We start from the raw sequence: 21,877 nt of genomic DNA on the forward strand, positions 1-21,877 counted from the left end.
GTACATGTATAAGGCACATAAGGCGTTCAAGAGTCAGCAGCAGCAGTGTCAGCGTCAGTTCCATATGAATAATCAATACCTGACAGGCAAATGGGAATGTAACCAAAAGGCAAGAGTACGTAGTGATTATATAGCAATAAATAACCTATGCAGCATCTGTGTATTTTGTGTGTGTGTGTGTGTGTGTGTCTGCGTGTGTAAAATAGAATTTTGAGAATCGATGAATGGTTTAGACACCTTGTTGACTTGAAAAACTGATATCTGAGTGTCTTTTCAAAATAAGACATTTTGGAATAGGACGATTGACATTTTGGCTCATTTTCTGACATGCCACTCACCAAACCGGTAATTACAACTCAGCAGAGTGACACGTGTTGCTTGTAAAATGGCCCGTCTTCATATTTGGATTGCACCAGGAGAGCAATATTTAAAACAAAAAATATTTTTAAAAAAAGGAAAAGAAAAGAAGAAGCTGAGTCACTTGAAAAGTTGTAATCTTGATAAAAGTAGGGGGGGAAGCATTTTTTTGTTGGCAAACTGGAGATATGCATCAGAATATAATGCATGAATGCATCCCAGTCCCAGCTGGTTATTTGAATGATGGATGAGCTTCCCTGAATTGTTTTGGGCGAAAGGTTCCTTAATTCATCTTTTAAATGTCTGATTTGTTTTGGAGGAGTGTGTGGGGTGGCATATTGTTTTTTTTTTTTTTTTTGGGTGGGGAGGAGAATCTTAAAATCAGCGCCATGCTTCTTATGGATAGAACACGATAGAGTCGAATCGGCCTTCGTTCTTACCTGCAAGTGGGCAATTCCGGTGTCACAGCAGCAAAGTGGACAGTAGCAGCACCCGAGACGTCAAATAATCAGTCATCCACAAATATCTTGCATAATACATCAAGCAATGAGACCGAGCAGAGACTACTGCACTGTATTGTGTGAACGTGAAGAATCAGATGTGGACGGCTCAGTACTGCATCCATGAAAATAGAGACAATGTGAACAGCGGCAAGAATAGTCAGCAGATTGGCAGGCAGCAGGACATACATAGTCAAGACTTTGTACTGTATGCAGGTGTGAATAGCAAACGGCCACGCCCTGATTTTGAAATTGTTATAATATATATTTTTTTAATAACCTCCTCTGCCCCTCCTCCCAGGAGCTGTGTCGTCAGCGTATGGCCATCCGGGCGTCGGAGCGCGTGGAACGTCCGGAGACTCTGCGCCATTCGCGTCTCAACAGCGTGTCCTCCCAGTTCAGCGACGGCCCCGGGGCCGGCAGCCCGTCGGCGCGCAGCAGCACCTCCTCCTGGTGCGAGGAGCCCGTGCCGTCCAACATGGACATCTCCACAGGTCACATGATACTGGTGAGCAAATGAGATCTTTCGTTTGGAAGCAAAATGGGCTGCGCTATGTCGCTCTTAACTACTTTGCTGTCTGAAGAAACACAATTTCAAAACACCACGCCACACCGTTCGCTGTTGCTCTACAGATGAACGAGAGCTCTTAAAAAACGTTTTTTTTTTTTTTTTCTGACGGCAGCAACTGCCAACATCGCGAACGAGAGCTCTTAAAAAACGTTTTTTTTTTTTCTGACGGCAGCAACTGCCAACATCGAAGGTTGATGGCACTTGGTTTCTTAACATTCTGATGTTAAGAATGTTTTGAGTGGATGTCGGTGGCAGTTTCTCGAATGTAAGGTTAGCTTGTGTGTGTGTGTGTGTGTGTGTGTGTGTGTGTGTGTGTGTGTGTGTGTGTGTGTGTGTGTGTGTGTGTGTGTGTGTGTGTGTGAGATTTTTCTCTTTATCTGGCCACTGTCATTTACCCGCTCACCGCTGCAGCAAAATAAGCTCAACTTTTTTTTTTTTTTTTCCTCCTGAAATATCTTTTTCCCCTATGTGGCTGTTCCCAATGATTGTCCTTTTGGATGGAAAAGAGCTTTTCCTTCCACACATCCACACAATGGATTGTTTTAATTTTGCAGCACGTCATTCATTTGAGACAAGCTTGATAAAGAGACGGATAGATGCCTGGCAGTGTTTCCAATAATGGCGGGTGCATTAATCACATGCCACGTCTGCCTATTATATAGGGGGGGGGGCTGTAATGAATGAGACGGAATGTGAGTAATGCCTTGTAGTGTGGCTAATAGATGGCTTTTCCTCACGTTCGTCAAGGCTTGTTTGTGCCAAGCCCCCCCTTTTGAACATGGCGACAATAGCACGGCGCTAACAACAATAAGGGGCCCTGTGAATCACTTCGAGGAGGCGGGCTGTTCTTATTATTTGCCAAGCGTAGTGTCGTGAGTGATCTGTTCTTTAGTTCAAAAGTCCAAGTTTGAAATTGGATTCCACACTCGGAGCTAATATTTTACGCTGATAGTCGACTACCCGATAGAAATTCTGGGCGCTAACCCGACGTTTTGTGTGACGCAAACATAAGGTCTCAACATATTATTTTTCTTTTAAATAATGGATTTTGAAAACATTTGTATACTTTTATACTGTACATGTGCTATTGGTTTGAAAGAGGAATTATTGAGGAACGGCTGGGTTTTGGAAAGGGGGCACTTAGGCGGGTCTCTTCTTAACATTCCCCCGCCGTCATCTCCCGTCAAACCGCGTGTGTGATTGCCTCCTTATCGCTCATCTCGGGCCTATATTTGCCCCTCTGATCTCATCTCTCCGTCGCGCTCTCGCTATTTGGAGCGGCGCGCCGTGTGGAGACGGGTGATGAATACGCAGCGTTCCAAAGCTCACACACTCACACTGCAAAAAAAAAAAAAAAGGAAGGTCTTGTGTAACTTTGAAAGTGAAATAGGAGGCCTCCGTGTGCTGAGTCATCGGCTCCTTGTTGTTCATTCGGAGCTGCTTCGATACGCCCTTTGCTCGTTTGCATAGAGTCGATGACCCAATCGCCAAAATGGCTCGATAATGTTCCCCCACTAGATTGTGGTTCATCCTTTGGACCAATCGGTTGTATAGCAGATGTATTTATTTTTTCTCCTTTTTGTGTTTTTAAGTGGCACCCTTGATTTTGCAAGTTAAATTCTTTCCGTGATGTAGCAAAAAATCTGCATTGCACCAACAACCAACCCAAAAAGTTTGTAATTGCCAGTCGAAGGCCACAAGATGTTGGCAAAATACTTATTTCAATTTTAGACAAGGCTATGGCCAGACTAAATGAAGCTCCTTTGCTCAGTTCAACATCGACGTTTGACACGAGAAGAAGCCACCATGTGGCGCCAAAGCAATATTTTTATCTTAGACATGACTTTGGCCTGAGCAGTAAAATGCAAATATGCGAGGGGCGGGGGGCTTTACTGTATAGCAAATCAATTTTACCCATTGAAATCAATTCAAATGCCATTAGTTGGTTCGAGTCTCCCACAAACCATCGCAACTTCTCAATTTTTTTTTTTTTTTTTTTAACTGTAGCCACCACAATTTTCAAAAGTTTTTAAAAATGGTGTCATACATCAAAGTGAGCCTTTAAGGGGTGTGGCCTAGTGAGTGATGCCAAGAAGTGTGTGTTCTCATTTTGAGTGATGTCATTTACCGAATGCCGAGTGCCAGTCATCCATTGTACTGCTTTGTTGATTGTCCCGTTAACTGCTCTTTGCTATTGCTATCGAGTTATTCGGCGAAATGCCTCGGCGATGTGCTGCGATGCATTGTTGTTCACTTTCAGGCAAACAGTTGTTTGAGTGGCCAAAAGACAGGTCACATAAATTGACCAGAAAATTTGGACGACACGGTTTCGTTCTTGCAAAGCAAATGAATTTCATGCCGGTGTTGACGAGCATTCTTGTTACGAGCACTTTGAAGACCTCTGTTTTCTCAACCAGATTTGCAAAAAAAAAAAAGGTAGGTGTGATAATGAATAACTTTTTTTTTTTTTTTTTAATGAAAACATTCGATTCAAAGTATTCTAGAATATTTCATAGTATATGAGTATGAGTGCATGGATGAAATCATCTTTCAGGGTTTGCAACTAAAAATGCTGCCGATATCATGTGCAGAGTGTCCGACAGCGCAGCAGAACTACCTTAGCAATGACAATGTAGGACACCAACCCACTATGACGTGTGCTCTCGGTGCTAGCGGGAATACATGGACCAAGTAGGCAATCCCTTGGTGCGCGACTTACAGCACGGCACAGCATCGAATCGCAAACAATAGCGCTAGGCTAATAACCGTAGCCGAAATAGCTTACAGTTCTTACTATTCTGATGGGTCTCGTCTCCACTCCATGTCCAGCCGTTCAGGCACAACATTTTCCACATTCTGAGTATATGGCTTGTTTATGTATGGTCTTGCCAACAACCTCCCCTTCCTCCAACTCGTCATACTACTGGATCCCCCTCGATAAATTTGAAACGTCTCTTTCCGAATCGATTTCTGACTGTCTTTGTACACTTTTCCATAGACCCCCACTATTGTTTTCCTAAAGTGACGTCACATTTCCGGGTTTGTCGCCCGTCAGGTTCTCACACGATTACTTTGTCTAATTTAAGGAATATAATTTTTTCCCATGCTTAATTCCACATATTGTATTTAATTAACTGACTTGTGACATAAAAATATTTCATTTGAGAGTTTCCAAAATTAAAAGCTTGTGCGTCTGTTATGCCCCCCACGATAAATGGTGTTTTCACTGTACTGTGCAAACACACTAGGACCTTTGATGCTCATTTCAGGACCATGGACAGCACCTCACAGGCTGCACGCAAAAATATTTCTCTTGTGGACAGTTCGGGTAGCCTATAGGATCCATGCATTCATTCATAGTGCCCTGGGCATGACTGCCACATTCTCATAACCCTGATTTCCGTAATTTCATTTCGCAGCTCAATTAGCACAGTACTGATACAGTTATTTTAATTTCAAATATGTCACAGGGGATGGGCCAACTTTAGCGACGACGTCAGTTTGAAAGCAACTTTATTTTTCCAACAGCTGAAAGTTTGTCTCTTGATGAGTAAAACGCTAACATATTCTCCTCCAATGAATGTCACGGGCAAAAACAGTCCGTGGATTGACACAACATACAATCAACATTAATGAAGAAAACGGCTCTTGTAGCTCAAAGGCACCTTGAACCAATTTAGGGAGAGAAACAGCTCCATGAAGAAACCAAGAAATATTACAGGAATCTTGAGGATGATCAGTGCGTTGTATTAAAGAACGGAGTGTGAGCCATATCACGTCAAAATCCCCCTTACCCCCGCCCTTCCTTTTACAGACTGTCGAAGGCTACTGTTAGTTTTAATTTGACAGTAATGTCTTACCTGTTGTTTGTCGTCCGCCTTCATCCCGATTTCACCCAGCAGCCTCGGCCGCCGAGCAGACTGCTTATGGGATTAGACATTGTTTCCCTGACACTCAGGCCTCCCCCCCCCCACCGTACCAAGTCCCTGATTGGCACACGTAATCCTTCCCACATTCGCTAAACCTTCGCGAGCCCGTCTTGCGGAATAAGCTGCGGTCCACCGCCTCCCGCCGGGAGCTCACCGCCTTGATAAGGGGGCCCCGTTGTCTGCGTAGCGTTAAGGGAAAAATTTGAATGTAGAAGGCAATCAATTCACTGTGTCGTTTGAATGGAATGGGATGCACTTGGGAGCAGATGTGATGCCGGGGGAGTCGGATACAACATGACAGGTGACAGGCAGTGATGGAAAAAAGGATTCAAATTTTCTCCTCATGTAAATATACTCGATGACTCATGTATCGGAAAGAATACTCAGATAGGCCTAAGGAACCAATTCTAACTCCCTTTGTAGGAAGGAACAATAGTACGCTTAATGCCCTTCCATCAAGGGATTGTCCATGATAATCAATACCCGATTTAAATATTTCCAGGCATGTTTTCATGGTATTTTTAGGCACTTTTTTAAAGATCTTGGAACACACTTTAAAGAAATATAAACGCATTCGAAATGATTTAATAATGAACCTACAGCTGTGGCCTGCTGTAGGCGTAAAATGCAGGATGATAGATATTCAAAAATAATCTGTTCAGCAAAATTGAGGCTGCGCTTGAAACACTTCCTGATTTCTCTTCTTCCTTCAAATGTACAGCGTTTAACACAGTTTTGTCCCGCCTGCTAGTGGCCAAAAGTAGAATTGCATCCAAAAATAAAAAAATTGAATATACAGTCAAACCTCGGTTTTCGAACGTCTCTGTTCTCGACCAAATCGGTTTTCGACCAAAAAATTCGAGTTTTTTATGCCTCGGATTACGACCGAAAATCGGTTCTCGACCAAACTGAGTGCACTTGAATGCGCCACTTGACTCCTCTCGCCTTCCTTACACGAGGAAGTGACGTGAGTGATTGTGAGCAGACGTGTTCAATCAAGATTTTTTTTTTTTAAAGAGTGTGGTTTCGGTTTTCGAACAAATCGGTTTTCGAACAGCCTTCTGGAACGGATTATGGTCGAAAACCGAGGTATGACTGTAGTCATTATTGGAAAAAATAATCCCATGATGGATTCATTGTATTTTTTTTTTCAGAAAAAAAGTGTTTTTTCTGGATGACATCCAAATACTCAGAAAATATGGATTTTCCTTTATGAAATTAAAAGCTCCCGGCAACAGCAGAGAACAATTAAATTTTTAGGAGCCTGCCGTTAAAGATGGCGGTGGAACACACTGTGCTGTCTCATTATGTCCCCTGCATTAATCATGAGCGCTTGATTTTAGGACCTCTGTGGCAATTTAGCTTGCATATCTAACAATAAACTTTGATTCCCATCATTAGTTCCATTTGTACGCGTCTTAAGGACTCGCCTAATATCCTGTTGGAGATGTGAATTCATTAGCCATCAAAGGGTAATTACCCATTGTGTGCTGGACAGGCCTATTTGTGATTATCATCTCGGCGGCATTTATATATTTTTTTCTGCAAAGATGTGCTTTTTGCGTATGACAGACAGCACAGACTGGAACAATGAAGCCGCTCAGACTGCTTACGCTGTCTTTAATATGGGATAAACCCGACACGCGTGTGGGTATCGCTTTCATTGTAGTAGCCAGCTGATCCCTGACATCAGTTTATGAGTCTGTAATCTTCGGCCCCGCACAATAGCAGACTAAACCATTTAACCTCCCCATCGGGAGGTGAGCCATAATACTGGACAGAAATGGGGGTAACATGGTGTGTGCTTTAAAAAAAACAAAAAAACATTCTTGCCTTGCCAGCTACATCCCATAAGCTCCCTTAGACTTGCCCTGATTTGGGAGAACACACACACAAACACACACACACACAACAACCCCCTTCTCTTTTGCTGTCTTTGTCTCTTGAGCGAATTCAATTTTGTCCTCTGCGAGCGATGCCTTCAACGCAGACAGTCTTATCAGTGGCAGTGCAAATGGTAAAGGACAAGAACGGAACACACCTCACAAGTATTCTCACAGCTGACAAACCCCTCCAAAGTCTTACTTGTGTTCTCCGTACCCCCTCAAACTAACCCCCCCCTCCCGCCACCTGCCAGCTACTGCCAGTCTAGGCAGTTTTTCAGGCTTGCGGTGTGAAATGGAACTCTTGTTTTCCCCTCAGTCGTACATGGAGGACCACCTGAAGGACAAGAACCGTCTGGAGCGCGAATGGGAGGCCTTGTGTTCGTACCAGGCAGAACCCGCCACCTGCAGCGTTGCCCAGAGTGAGCAGAGCACCAGGAAGAACCGCTCAGACGCCGTGCTAGCATGTGAGTGCTTCCCCCCCCAAGTGGGAAACCGCAGCTCTCATTCACAAATCTGTGTTCGGTCTCAGGGACTCCACTAGTCTAGAACTATGCTAAGATAGTCTGTAACGACACTTGGATAGTCAGCAATGATACCCGGGTGGTCAGAATTAATCCACAGGTCGTCGGTAAGAATAGCAAACATAATACATAGCGAGGTAGTCGGTTACAGCAGTGGTCCCCAACCCCGGTCCGCGGACCGGTTCCGGTCCATGGGTCATTTGGTACTGAGCCACACAGAAAGATTAAATAACTTACATTACTTACGTTTTATTCATTACGAAATCTGAAAGATGATTCATTTTCAAAAATTACCAGAAAAAAATTACCAGATATTACATCCGTCTACAGTATGTCACTCTTACTCGGGTAAAGGCGCACTTCTCGGTCATGTGATAGGTTAGCGCTAAAATGAAACCCAGGAGCTAGCAAACTGAGTAAAAAAAACAAGCGTCTTTGGAAAGTTTTTTTCCAAAGACGCTTCATAGACAGTCCTTAAAATACGGATTTATTTCAACGGGAGATTCCCACGCACCAAGTCCACTCTGCATAATATGCGGCGATGGTATTTTTCATGCACTTTGTATTTGCGGTGTATCTTATTTTGAAGGCACGTTTAATTAAACGTGACCATAGCGACCAGAGAGTGTTGCGGCCAGATAGGACGTTCCTCGTGTCGTGATTCGGGTTTATTATTATGTTTAGAAAATACCACAGTTTTTATGCAGGTCATATATTATTTTGTTGTATTTATTCGGCCGTTGTATTTATTAAGCCGGTCCCTGAAAATATTGTCTGACATTAAAACGGTCTGTGGGGCAAAAAAAAAGGTTGGGGGCCGCTGTGTTAAGACTGTTTTCTTACCGCGGCATGTTCCAAAATGCTCACGTCACACATTGCCGTGCCCTAATATGGGAATTAGTTGACGCCAAGTAGCAATTGGCTTCTTTTTTTTTTTCTTTTCTTTTTTTTTTTTTAGTTAACTGTCAATCAATCATGACACAACCGGCCACTCTTGACTGCGTATAACACTTGAAGATCTGAGATTAGAAGCTTGGCTGTCACTCAAAGCGACGTGTTAAAACAGGAACGCCGAGTGTGCGTTCACGAGCGGCAGATTTTCATGGAGATATAAAGGAGTTGAGGGACTTTTTTCTTATTGGAGGTGGAGAGATTCCGGACTTGTGCCATGATGAAAGAGTGATGAAAGTGCTCTTCTCTCCACGCATCCTCTCTCAGTTTCATTTTTGTGTTTTTTTTTTTTTCAACGCGGGGTGCCAAGGAGGGAAAACACACAAATGAATTATGCATTTTTCTTTCAGATGATCATTCCAGGATCACCTTGAAAGCGGAGAATAACCACAGCGGCTCCGATTACATCAACGCCAGTCCAATCGTGAGTATTGTTCATTCACTCTTGTTTTATTTTTTTTCAGGGGGGGCTTGGATCTGCCGTTTCCGTTTGATTTGTCATAGTTTTGAGTATATTGATCCTTTTTTTTTTCTTTCAAAACTTACTTCTCCAAGCTCAAATCCACGTGGATCTATCAGTGCTTTGAGATAACCTCGTTTTTTTTCATCTGTACAAACTAAAAAAAAAAAAAAAAAAAAAGATAAGCATCTTTTGTTTCAGGCAAATACATCTCCGATGTATCCAAAAGTAGGTGGGAGAGGGCCGAGGCTATTTTTTTTTAAGCACTCCCACAACCACCACATGTTGTCAGTTGTGATTTCCCCCGAGGCTGCTGCGCAGGGACTCCATCAAAGGCAACAGGAAGCTATGCATTTCAAACACAGTACCCGGAATTTTCCGAGCAGATAAAGGAGGGAGCTGCGCTAAAAGCTTAATGTGCCTCTCAAACAAACAATCCGCGCTTTTACATGCTCCATTTTCTCAGATGGCATATTCACACCTAGCTTTTTCAAGGTTGCGCGCAATAACAAAAACATTTTTTTTTTTGGGGCGGGGTGGAAGTGAAACGACCAAAGGGTTGCAAGTGGGCAAGGAAGTGGCAGGACACCGGAGGGGTGGGCGGATGCAAAGAGGGTAATTACACCACAATAGGGACCCCCGGCTGTGTCTAGCAAAACTGATAATTATGTCTGTCAATGTGGCTTCTTCCTCTTCATTAGCTCCGAGGCAGCAACGTCCCACCAAAAATAATCGGGCTCTGTTCTTTCCCGTGGAGTTCACAAAAGCTAATGAGCTAAGCTAGCAGTCTCCAGTCACCCAAACGTCGCAAACGCACGGGATTGACTGCATGCAGCACGACTTGGCCGAGAAAGGCAGCGGGTCCGCTTCACAACCATTTCTAATCGTGTTGTCAGGAATGAGAGCCAAAAGTCGGGAGTAATGCTCAAGTAGTTAGTAGTCATGTATGACATTCAGGGACAATACTCTGAAACAATACTCAAGGAGTTAGAACATATCCAAATATTTAGGTGCAATTCTCAGGTACAAATACTGTCAAACTCAAGGCCCGGGGGCCAAATGTGGCCCACCACATCATTTTAAGTGGCCCGCGAAAGCAAATCAAAGATGATGACTTCCATGATACTTGCTAAAATCCATGCATCCATCCATTTTCTGATTCGCTTTATCCTCACCAGAGTCGCGAGGTGGGGGGGTTGCTGGAGCCTATCCCAGCTGTTTTCGGGCAGTAGGCGGGGGAGACCCTGGACCGGTTGCCAGCCATTCGCAGGGCACACAGAGACGAACAACCATCCGCGCTGACACGCAAACCTAGAGACAATTTATAGTGTTCAATCAGCCTGTCATGCATGTTTTTGGAATGTGGGAGGAAACCGGAGTACCCGGAGAAAACCCACTGGGAGAACATGCAAACTCCACATAGGAAGCTGAAACTGGAAACAAACCCGGTACCTCTGCACTGTGAGGTCGACACACGAACCACTTTAGCACTGGGCCACACTATTGGAATTGTCAGGAATAATGACAGGCAATGACAATACTTTGGTAATCAGAAACAATACTCGGGTCGTCAGTAAGTACATTTGAGCTGTCCTGGACACTATCAAGATAGTCTGAGGGAGCCCAGTACAATACTGGGGTAGTCAGCAGCAGTAGTCAGGAACAATACGGGTTGGCATCACAGGGCTCCACACGAACTTTTGCACTGGTAGAAACTGAAAAAGTTATTTACACCAGGACAGATTTGGTCTCATTCTTTTTTGGGGGAGGGGGCAGGGGGTACAGCCTGATCATATTTGCTGATGTATAATAGTCTCAATACTGTGGTTTTGTATGATGTAACATTGACTTTGACTGAAGAGAAATATTTTACGGACACAACAGCTTTGTTTGCAACAAGCCGCAGCTGACAAAACGGATCAAGTCCTTTGCATAACTTTAAGCGAAAACAAAAATAGGAAGTAAAAATATCAGTTAAAGCAGTGAAATAATAGCTGACAGCTAAACAACACATTTTATTCGTATTAGTTCAACAAAACAGTGTAAAGCGACTCAATTGAATGATTTTTTTTTTAACACACTTAATATTTTTACTTCTATCCAGGACAAGTCAGAAGGATTCCAAAATATTTGGATTTTGTTTTATTTCAGCCTCTGTGTCATCAAATATTCTTGAAGACGGAAGGATGGAAGCCTAGTGGTTTGATTAGGTATCATGACATACCAGGAAGTGACAAAATTAACATTTACTGCTTCTAGGGACTTAATTCTGTTTTCCAAATGTCCGACTGCATTTGAATGCACCTTGCGTCTCGCCGAACGTGAGGTGCCAATGTTTAAGATCGCGATCGCTTGATACAAGTTAATAGGTCGAAGCCCAACCAGCCACATGCATGTTGTGTTTTTCAACAGTAGTACCTAATAGTATTTATAATTGCACGAGGCTAAAGTGGCGAATGGGCATCGGACATTTTTTTGCGAGCAGTTTTACAACCAAACCAAAAGAGACGACAAAAAACGACTTCCTCCGCCCGCGCCGTTCTTCTCACCACGACAGAGAAGAGGACGGCCCTAAAACACAGGACCGCTCTTTCATGTTTGCGTTTTAGTATTCAAGCGGCGGCGGCGGCAGCGCGTCTGTGTCCTTGAGATTGGCAAAACGAAACGGCGGCGTTTGCGTTCGCCTTTAATTTCAGCTAGGGGAATTTCGCCCCCCCACCCTCACATTTCTCCTCTAGCAAAAAACATGTAAGGAATCTTAAAACCAGGAAGCATGAAAAAAAAATGTTTTGCTGAATTACAACAGTGTTCCAGTGATCTCCTTCTTGCGCGTCTGTGATGTTTAAGAAACTGTACATCATTGGAAAGATTTTAAAAGGACTATTTGTTTTCAAACCTTTATTAAGATTCTGTTTGTTTTTTTTTTACTTTCTGTGCAACACAGTTGAATTGAATCATTTTCAAAATTTAAGCGCCATGTTGATGTTCAAACCGTGTAGAATGTTAAAGTGGCTTTCAGTGGTTTTTGATGAATATGTATTTTGGTGATTTTGTTGTTGGTACTTGACCAGCATAAATATTTTAAGCTGTACGTGCCGCAGTGCGACGTAATGACGCAATGACATCATCATGCAATGTCAGTTCGTGTCTTTTTGCAACAAAAATTATTTGGCAAAAACTGCATGAGCACTTCAAGGACTTTGAGACTTGCGCTCAACAATCACTTTTGCGCTTCATGACGCGTTCAAACATAAATCTCATTGGCGGACAAGAGGGAGGCGCCGAATAACTCCGCGAACGTAAAGGGAGGACGTGATGGTCTCCATCCAGATGGAGGATTTAAGCCGGCGTCCGACCTGCGGGTTTCCGTCCGTCAGCCGCCGTCCAAGCACTGCGTGACATTGCGTTTTCTCACTCCCAGATGGACCACGACCCTCGCAACCCTACTTACATCGCATCGCAGGGTCCGCTTCCCTCCACCGTGGCCGACTTCTGGCAGGTAAGTCTCGTCCTGCCGCCGCTCCCATCACTCAGAGTGAGTTGTTTCTTCAGCCGTGAGGTTTCCGAATAATCGCAGCAGAGACACACACAGTGGGGAGAAAAGGCGGGGGGTGGGGGGACATGTGGGTTACACATTCTTTGCTTTGTGATAGGAGCTCTCAGCAGGAGATCAGCAAGCCCCAACTTTGCGCCTCTCGTGTATTGTTCCTGCTAAAAATATTTTCTCAACGATATTTTTAACAAGCTCGATGCTTTAAGCAATGCTTAACACTTCTCACAAGCTGACATTTCTCCAAACAGTCGGGGTCCTGTGGCCCAATTTCTATTTAAGACGACAAAAGCCTCCCTCAAAATTCTTTTTTTTTCCCTACTTCGAAAAAAATAAAAGAAAAGATTTTTCCCCACTTCTAAAGAGACAAATCAAAGAGTAGAAAGAACACTATTGTTCCAAGGACGGGCAACATAACTGCTGGACGTAAACTCTGTTGCTAAGCAAAACAATAAAACCTACTAAGGCGTGTAAACAGCCTCTCAGATGAATGAAAGTTGTAAATAAGTCCCCTGCAAAATATCGTTCGAAGGTGACCGGCACCTCAACCACAAACGTTCAGTATGCGCTCCACAAACTGAAACTGCTGAACCTATTTGAACTCTGTTGCTAAACAAACCAGCAGCACCTATGGAAGGACAAGAATAAGATCCGGTTTGTTTGTTTGTTTGTTTTAGTTCCCACACGCAGGACGTGACGTTACGTCGTGACGAGTAGCAGAAACAGCTTGAAGTTGTCTTTCGTGCTTGCGGTTTCCGTTTTTTTTTTTTTTTTTTTTTTTTTTTGTGCAGATCTTTTGACAAATTAATTCTTGTACTGCTGCCCCAAGTACGAGCGTCGTACTTCCCTGACATGTGCTATACTGAAGCCAAAAGTCCACAACACTTGTAGCGGGGCAATGTAACAGCACTCACAGTATTATCAATCCTCTGTACAAAGACTAATATTAGTGCCGTACCGATGAGCTGAGAAAAGATTGGGAGATCTCAATGAGGAATTATAATCAATCCCATTTAAATTCTAATTAGGACACGATTGGCTGCTGCATCCAGGCAGGACTGCTGAGAAATATCGGGATTCATAAAAACACTTCACTGAGCAGTATATCCATCTGGACGTGAGATGCCGCCCCCAGGTGGACAAGGCAGACCCACCAGATGCAAAGTCACAAACGCAGTTTGTGATAAAACTGCTGATGATTTGCGAGTCATGCAGTCCCAATAACAAGGCTAATGTATTCCCATTCCTTGCCCGAAGCACCATTAATCACCCGGAGCCACAAGCCGTTGTTAAACACGGCTGACCACTTGCGTGGAGGTGCGCACTAAATGATGCATGCTGGCCAAATGGCGTCCCTGTGTGTTAATAAGACGCCCACTGTAGTAATTAGCGAGACCATCGCCTGCGCAGTCGCGTAACGGGAGTGCGGAGCAGGCACGAACCCTCCCTTCCTTTCGCCATCGCGCGGCAGAAAGTTTTCTCAAGCTGGGACTTCCTGGAAAAATGGCTTTTCATAGCCGACAATAGGCTCGAAGTTAATTAACAACGCAATAGCTCGCTAGCTTTTAACTGCAAATTGTGTGGGAAGCTTCCCCCCCACCCCAATCCCCAACCCCCTCTCATTCTATTCCACTGTGTTGAGTGGCTCAAATGAAACGCCGATAATTGTTTTGTATTTGTTTGTCGGTGTTCGTGCCAGGTGAATAGACGTGCGTCAATCTATTATCGGCATCCAAAAAAAAGGATTCTCAGTGACGAACCCGACGCTGCATCTTTTCCAATTATGTGGGTGGGGGGCCTTGGAGGTCGGGGATGGAAAATTGGGCTTGTATTCACAGAGTTGAAAAGTAGTTTTCTCACTCTTTCAGGCCGGAACAAAAATGAGTCCGTGAATGTCAATGGACGAAATTGATGTCAGTCATTGTCAGAAAGTGACTCTTAATTATTTACGATTCCAAATGCTGCTTTTTAGTTTGGTTTGTTCCTGCTTGTATTATATATGTGCGTAGCATTTCATTTCATGAAATCATGACTGCGAGTGGGATGTCAAGCAATGACTTCTGGGCAATGTTATTTGCTGACTGCGCTGCAAAAATAATAAATGCGTTCTTAAAGAGAGCTTGTTTGGGATACATATTCAACTATATTTATAATTCTGCTTGTGGTGATCAGTGTAGATTTGCCAAGTCAGATTTATTGAAAAAAAAATGGGAAAAAAAACATCTGGGGAAAATCAGAAACCTTGAGAAGGGGTTGCAGATGGGACAATCCACCTTCCGGCTGTATCTGACACAATTTTGTACTATACAATGTTAGAATGACATAAAAGTCCATTTAACAAGATGAAAACGCTGCAGGGAGGGACACCTTCGAGAGGTGAGTCTCCCTCAAAACCCGACCTTCAGCTCAGTCAGTGCAAATCCTGTCCATAACGATCGGAGCAGAATCCGTACAGCGACATTCAATTGGCTCATCATCACCTTGCCCCGTCTCCAGACCAGGGAGGAGGGGGAAGGACGAACAGGGGAAGCGGCAGTTAAAAAGGCCAACATGCACTTCAACTAAATGCAAGATTTGTTCATTCAAATGAGTCTAAAGTAGGGTTTTAAACATTGCAACAGCGGTAGCTGCTCTAATTTGCGTGGGTAGGGCATTCCAGAGCACTGGAGCCCGAATAGAAAATTCGCAAACTTCTTTTTGGCTCTAGGAATCGCTAAAAGACCAGCATGTTGTAAACAAAGAGCTCGGGGCGGCATCACTAAGTCAGCGAGTTAGGAAGGTGCTCAGCCGTGTATTATTTTATCAGTAAGTAGCAAAACCTTGAAATCGCATCTCAAACGGACCGGCGGCCAATGCAAGTTGGCTAGTATCGGGGATCATGTATTCGAACTTCTCTTCGCTTTCTCTTCATGTCTTCTTTACTTCCAATTTTGTCTTGTGACCCCGATGTTGTAACCCATTACTGGACAGAGTAACTGTAATAATATTCCCCAAAATATTCAGAGTAATGTGTTACATGACTTACATCTCCACCTTAATGTTACCTCACCGCTGTTCTTTAAAAGTTTCTAATTCCCTTTTTGTCACCAACGAGATACGGAAAAGAAAACATCGACTGAATTTACGCGCACTGAACATATTTGATAAACGCACCGAACGCTCGTAAAATCTTGAGCTTTCCTTCCCATTTCCCTTAACTCATTCAGTACCAGCCAATTCTGGACCAAGTCTGAAAAGACGTTGAGAAACGTCTTTGGGAGTGAATGACGTTTAATGGCTGCTGTGGGCTTGTGTGTTTCTCACGTTACAATCGGCTGCGTCAGTGACAATTTTTTTTTCAAGGCCCCTGCACCCGGATTAAAAAATCCTTTTCATCCTCTCGTATTCCACCGCTCGTCAGCCTTGAACAATTTACATCTTCTGTGGTGCGCAGATGGTGTGGGAGAGCGGCTGCGTGGTCGTCGTCATGCTCACTCCCGTCTCGGAGAACGGCGTCAAGCAGTGTCACCGCTACTGGCCGGATGAGGGCTCCGATGTCTACCATTTCTACGAGGTATGTACGCCGTGATCGCTTTTAATTCATGCGCGCGCCCCACAGTTTCTGAATCTCCAGTCAAATTGATGACAAGGTCACGCACCTCATGGAGAGCACGCATTGCAACTCATAATTTGGAAATCTCCTCTCATCAATCACTTTTAATCTTGCACACTCCCAGAGAGGGGGACAGCGGGGGGGGGGGGGGGGGGTTGCTCGTATTGCATCGTCTGGAAATCTCTACCTCATGGTCTTACTCACGCTACAGTTTAGAAATCTTTGCTCTAATCAACCCCTATTAATCGCACGCACCTCCGCACCCGAGTTTGGAAATCTGTTCTGCAATTTATCAATTTTAACGTCAAACGCCACCTCGAGTGAACTGTGTGGACCCCCAAGGGAGTGCGCACGCACCACAGTTTGGGAATCTTTGCTCGAATCGATCTCTTTTAACTCATTCACTCCCAGCCATTTTCAATGGAGCAACCCCCTCAATCCCAGCGTTTTACTGGATTTTGACTGATCTTGCAAGGCCCATAGAATATTTGGTTCTAATGCTATATAAACATGGAGCCCACCAAAATAAAGTTTGGACTCTCTTCTTTCAGCAGAAAAAAAATAGTTTCTTTCTTTTTCCATTCTTCAACAATCGGCATTACAAAAGGGCTAAGTCTCATGAAAATGGCGATTCCTGGGCAAAAAAACGGAGAAAGCTTTTTGTAAAAGCATGCATTTCAAGCACGTGAGGCACTACTGCCACCTACTGGTCGCTTTTTCACATGATTTACAATGCAAATGGATTATTCTCATTCACAGATTGCATCAGACCCTCCTCCTCTCTATGGCACAAAAAAAAAAAAGACTTAGACGTACAAGTACGTCCTTGGTAGGCGGGGCCTAATTTTAAAAAGAAGTACAAGTACGTCTTGTGGAGTTAAAGAGTTAACATGAGCGCCCCCTCCCCGCGAGGGGCGCACCACTGATTGGGAATTTGTACCGTATGGCGTTAATGGTATCGCCGTGTGTGTTGATGTGCATCCAGGTCAACCTGGTTTCCGAGCACATCTGGTGTGAGGACTTCCTGGTCCGGAGCTTCTACCTGAAGAACCTGCACACTAATGAGACGCGCACCGTCACGCAGTTCCATTTCCTCTCCTGGATGGACCGCGGCGTCCCCAACACGGCGCGCACCCTCTTGGACTTCCGCAGGTATGGCAGAGCGTCGACCCCCGCCCCCTCGTCCGATCAAATCGCTCACCCCCCCGTTTCTCTCCTTTCCTCCAGGGTCATAATAATTTGGGGGGTTTGGTTTGACATTTCTTTTCAAATATATATTTTTTAATTATTCTTTTGAGCAGATTTGTTCATTGTAAGGTCATTTTTATATTTGGGAAATGCGTGCTTTTCATTATTTATTAGTTTTAGTCTTAGTTTTAATTTTTGGAATATTTGGAGTATTTGTCGAGTGCCAAGTATTTATTGCGTAATAAATGAAAGTCATCTCGACTTCTTAAACGACTGTTTGACCTAGCATCTTCGTAGTTACCAAAATACATAATTAAAATTTTAAATGAACCCTGAAAGCTCATGTAGCGTGTTAATTGATACAAACAAAAATGTAAGACATTTTTGCTATTATCGTCGTGATTTTTTTTTTTTGGTTTGTTTTGTTTTTGTGTGTTTTTTTTTTTTTCCAACTTGAGTTTTTGATAACTATCCCGGCACCACCTCCTTCTCCTCACCTCCCTCCAGCACTTGCGATGCAGCAACTTAACAGCCCCGCACTGCCTGGCTTAGCTTGGGGGGGAAAAAAACACCTCATTCAAAGAGCCAATTAAATGCGAGCCGCCTGACTAAAAAGAGGGGAGAGAGCGTTCGGCATTTGTTAGCGACGGGATCACCTCGCCCGAGCTCCTCCGGGAAACAAATGAGAATAGATGCATCTGATTTGGGGATGGAAAACTGCCCCCCCCCCCCCCCCACCATGCTTGTTAATGCAAAGTGAGGGGACGGCGTCCTCTTTGGTGCTTTCTTTCCCTTCCAATTAGCTTGTATGGATTAGAGTGCAGCTTTGTTTCTGTGTGTGTGTACGCCCTGACGACAGAGTGTCTATTTTTTCATGTTTCGGCCCTATTTTGCAGTTGCCAGTGTCATTTTTGTGATGTTGCAGCTAGTAATATGAGCCCAGTTGCATAGTCACAAAAGTGATCATTGGAAACTGCGTCTCCTCAGCCAGGCCTGTGCACAACCTGATTTTTCTCTTGCTCGCTCACGCTCTCCCACCCCTCCTCGCTCTCTCGACCCTCTTGCTTTTTGCATGGGAAGTTCCGGCACATCTTTTCGCTGCACTCCTTGACACGGACCTAACATGAATGACGTTCTCCCCCTTTGGCACAAACATCGCCTGTCACAATAACACGCTGGGAAATGACTCTCCATTCGTTGAAGTGCCTCCACTCCGGTTAAAGTGATTGATTGGCGGGCGAGGGCGAGCGGGGCCGGCTTGATTATTGCCGCGTTTGTTTTCGTCGGGGCGCGCCGCATGAGTCGCGTTTAATTGGAGGCATTCATCTTTGTTTTGCCAACATGATCCCCGACCACAATAACGTGTGTTCTTTTTTTTCCTTTGTCTTCTTTTATTCCAGAAAGGTTAACAAGTGCTACCGGGGTCGAGCGTGCCCAATTATTGTTCACTGCAGGCAAGTATTGCAACCTGATGATTATCAAGATGTTGATGGTGATTGGGTTTCCGCTTCCATCCCAGGGGCGCCAATGTTTTCGACCACATTCAATTGCGCTACACAAAAAGGCGTCTTCCATTCGGTTCGCTCCAAATCAAAATGGCCGACTTCGGTGTGTTTGAACAGAAAGAAAGAAATCGCATGACATCGACTATGCAAACAAATTTGTGGCCTTATCACTTTTCATACGGCAAAGCGCCTTCATATTTCTTGATTAAATCAAACATCTTGTCAGGGAAAACCTTTTTTAGTGGGTCAAATTTGGCAATTAAAGCATATTAAAATTGAAAGAGTACGCATTAAATCACCCCTCGGCGATGGTTGTGTTTATGTGTTCTTGTAAATTTACTGTCACCTATGTTATCCTAAAATTTGCAATTTGCACAAAAAAAAATGACAAGGACATAATTTTATTTTGATTGAGACATTGTTGGTTGTTTATGCTTGATTTCGATTTCCGGCTCAAATTCGGGTTAAAAAAATGTGAACTTTCAGTTTAAACTTCCTCATACATGTTCAAAACCTCGAGAGCTTCACAGAAATTGAAAGAGTCTGCATTAAAATGAATAAAATTGCCATGATTACTGTTTGGCACCATAATTGGAAAAAAAAATGGAATAGCACTTTATTATTTTTACTAAGTTGTCAAATAGTCATGCACTTGGATTTAATCACAAAAAAAAAGAGAATTGAAATCATTGAAAGAGTGCCCCCACATTAAAGCCATTCAATGATTAAACACCGCACAGACCACCATAGCTTTTATTTTATTTTTCTTACTCTTTTCTGTATTTTAAGAGTTTAGCCAAAGGCCGGTTTATGGTAAAGCCTCAATGTCCCGCCCGAGCACGTTTTTAACAGCCGCACGTTGTGAAGTCGTGCGTGCGGCGGGAGCGCCGGCGCTGCTGCGCCAAGCGTGGATTAATGAGATCGCCGTGCGCCTCCCACCCTCCCCCTGTTCCGTTGGCCCGCGCCTTTATCGGAGAGATGTGCACGCCTTGTTTGCAATTAACATGCAGCGCCACTGAATGGCCGGCGGGCACAAAGGGAGGCTTTTCAACACACTATCTCTGGAGTACTGGAGAGAGAGCGAGAGGGGGGAAAAAAAAAAAGCAAGGCCCTCAAAAAAAAAAAAAAAAGCGGTTCTTCAAACCGCCCCTGGTCTCTCAACCTTCTCCTGTGCTCCCGACGTGCATGCTTTTAAAAGCCTTTGTCCTCTGGTGGGCTTGCAGAAGCCCCCAATCCCTCTCCAGTCCCTCGGTGTTGCTTGCCCAGACCACACATGAGTCAATCACATGCGTTGCATCATCCAATATTCAAATGTCCAGGCCCAATATATTCACAACGTCTCTCTTGCTCAATTAAAAGAAAAACTCTGCAATACTGTATTACAAAAAGGGAATTTTTTTTTTAATTTGTGTGAGTGTGTGTGTGTGTGTGTGTGTGTGTGTCTGTGTGTGTGTGTGTGTGTGTGTGTGTGTGTGTGTGTGTGTGTGTGTGTGTGTGTGTCTCTCTCTCTCTCTCTCTCTCTCTCTCTCTCTCTCTCTCTCTCTATGTATATATATACAGATAAAATTCCAGAGTAATAATCCATGTTTTTGTTTTTTTGTTTTTTAATTCACTGAGCTTTTATTCATGAAAAAAAAAATGTTCATGCCTTGTTTAGTTTTCATTCGTGTCAGCATAAATTCATTTATAAAAGAATAAATGTTCCAAATATTCAAAAAGAAAAAGAAAAGTCTCAACAGCTCATTCAGTACCAGCCACTTCTAGACCAAATCTGAAAAGACGTTTAAAAACGTCTTTGGGAGTGAATGAGCGAATGAGCAAACTCGTGGCCTTCGATATTTGCGTATCCAGCTGTATTTTACTCTCGTCTCGGAGTCGCCCAACGTCATGATCTGTGTCCTCCTTGTCTGTGTCTAACTGCAGTGACGGCGCCGGCAGGAGCGGGACTTACATTCTGATTGACATGGTCCTCAATAGGATGGCAAAAGGTAAACGCTTGGCTTTTTTCACACTCCCCCTACGCGTGTTGCCGTGGCAACGCTCTGGTTTTCCAGAGAGGGTCTCGTTGATGCGTTGGAGGGTGACGCGGGGGCGCGCGGGGTTGGAGGGAGTTGAGGGAACAAAAGCCCCCCGCACAAATGAAAAATCAAGGTGGGGGCAGAAACTATATGAACATGAGCAATTTTGTAGTCATTTATGCTACTGTCACGCCGTATCGACCCGCATCACAATTGCCACATGAATTTAGATGCCACATGCATGGCAATGAAACTGCATTCGTTTACGGCTTCGCCATTGGCATCAATGTTTCATAGAAGCAATGTGTTCATTAGATTTTTTTTTTCTTTATCGTTTTCGTCTGGGAGTGAACCCTTGCGTGTTACACGCACTCTACAGTGTTCTACTGTCTAAGTCATAAGACAAGAAAAAAAAAACAATTAGATTATATGAAGCAATTTATGACTGCATGCGTTTCTTGTGCGGCTGCTTGTGCTGTGCATGCGTCGACCACCAGGGGGCAGCATAATACAGAAGAAAACTGCTGCGGTAACGTGAGTTGAAAAGCAGTGTGTAAAAATGTTTGCCATTCCAAATGGATTCTGCGTCCATTGTGGATGTTGGCAGACCCCCAAAAGGTCGAACTGTGTCAATTAGAAGAAGTCCTCCTCCATCCCTGCCCTCTGACCTTTCAACTTTGCCCTTCCCCCCAACTCAAAAACGGCCGCTCGTTAGAAAGGGGTTACGTCCGGCGCTGGTTCTTGGGTGACAAATGTCTCCGTTGTCCACGGCGATGAAAGCGTATCGGCGCGCTCTTTTTAACCTTTTGTGTCCTGCGCAGTGGCAACCCCCCCTTCCCCCCCACCCAC

General features: G+C 44.1%; 1 protein-coding gene across 1 annotated transcript in view; it reads left to right on the forward strand.

The window, feature by feature from the left end:
- The window catches only part of ptprn2 (protein tyrosine phosphatase receptor type N2), a 143,130-nt gene that overhangs the window by 118,406 nt on the left and 2,847 nt on the right, over positions 1 to 21,877 (forward strand). The window contains exons 15-22 of the mRNA XM_019876062.1: positions 1,159 to 1,365; positions 7,560 to 7,707; positions 9,066 to 9,139; positions 12,597 to 12,674; positions 16,159 to 16,278; positions 17,303 to 17,469; positions 18,906 to 18,959; positions 20,934 to 20,998. Coding sequence (XP_019731621.1) covers positions 1,159 to 1,365; positions 7,560 to 7,707; positions 9,066 to 9,139; positions 12,597 to 12,674; positions 16,159 to 16,278; positions 17,303 to 17,469; positions 18,906 to 18,959; positions 20,934 to 20,998 — 913 coding nt within the window. The remainder of the gene's footprint in view (positions 1 to 1,158; positions 1,366 to 7,559; positions 7,708 to 9,065; positions 9,140 to 12,596; positions 12,675 to 16,158; positions 16,279 to 17,302; positions 17,470 to 18,905; positions 18,960 to 20,933; positions 20,999 to 21,877) is intronic.

Source organism: Hippocampus comes, unplaced genomic scaffold (assembly GCF_001891065.2).
Source record: "Hippocampus comes isolate QL1 unplaced genomic scaffold, H_comes_QL1_v1.1 scaffold60, whole genome shotgun sequence".
Taxonomy (NCBI): Eukaryota; Metazoa; Chordata; class Actinopteri; order Syngnathiformes; family Syngnathidae; genus Hippocampus; species Hippocampus comes.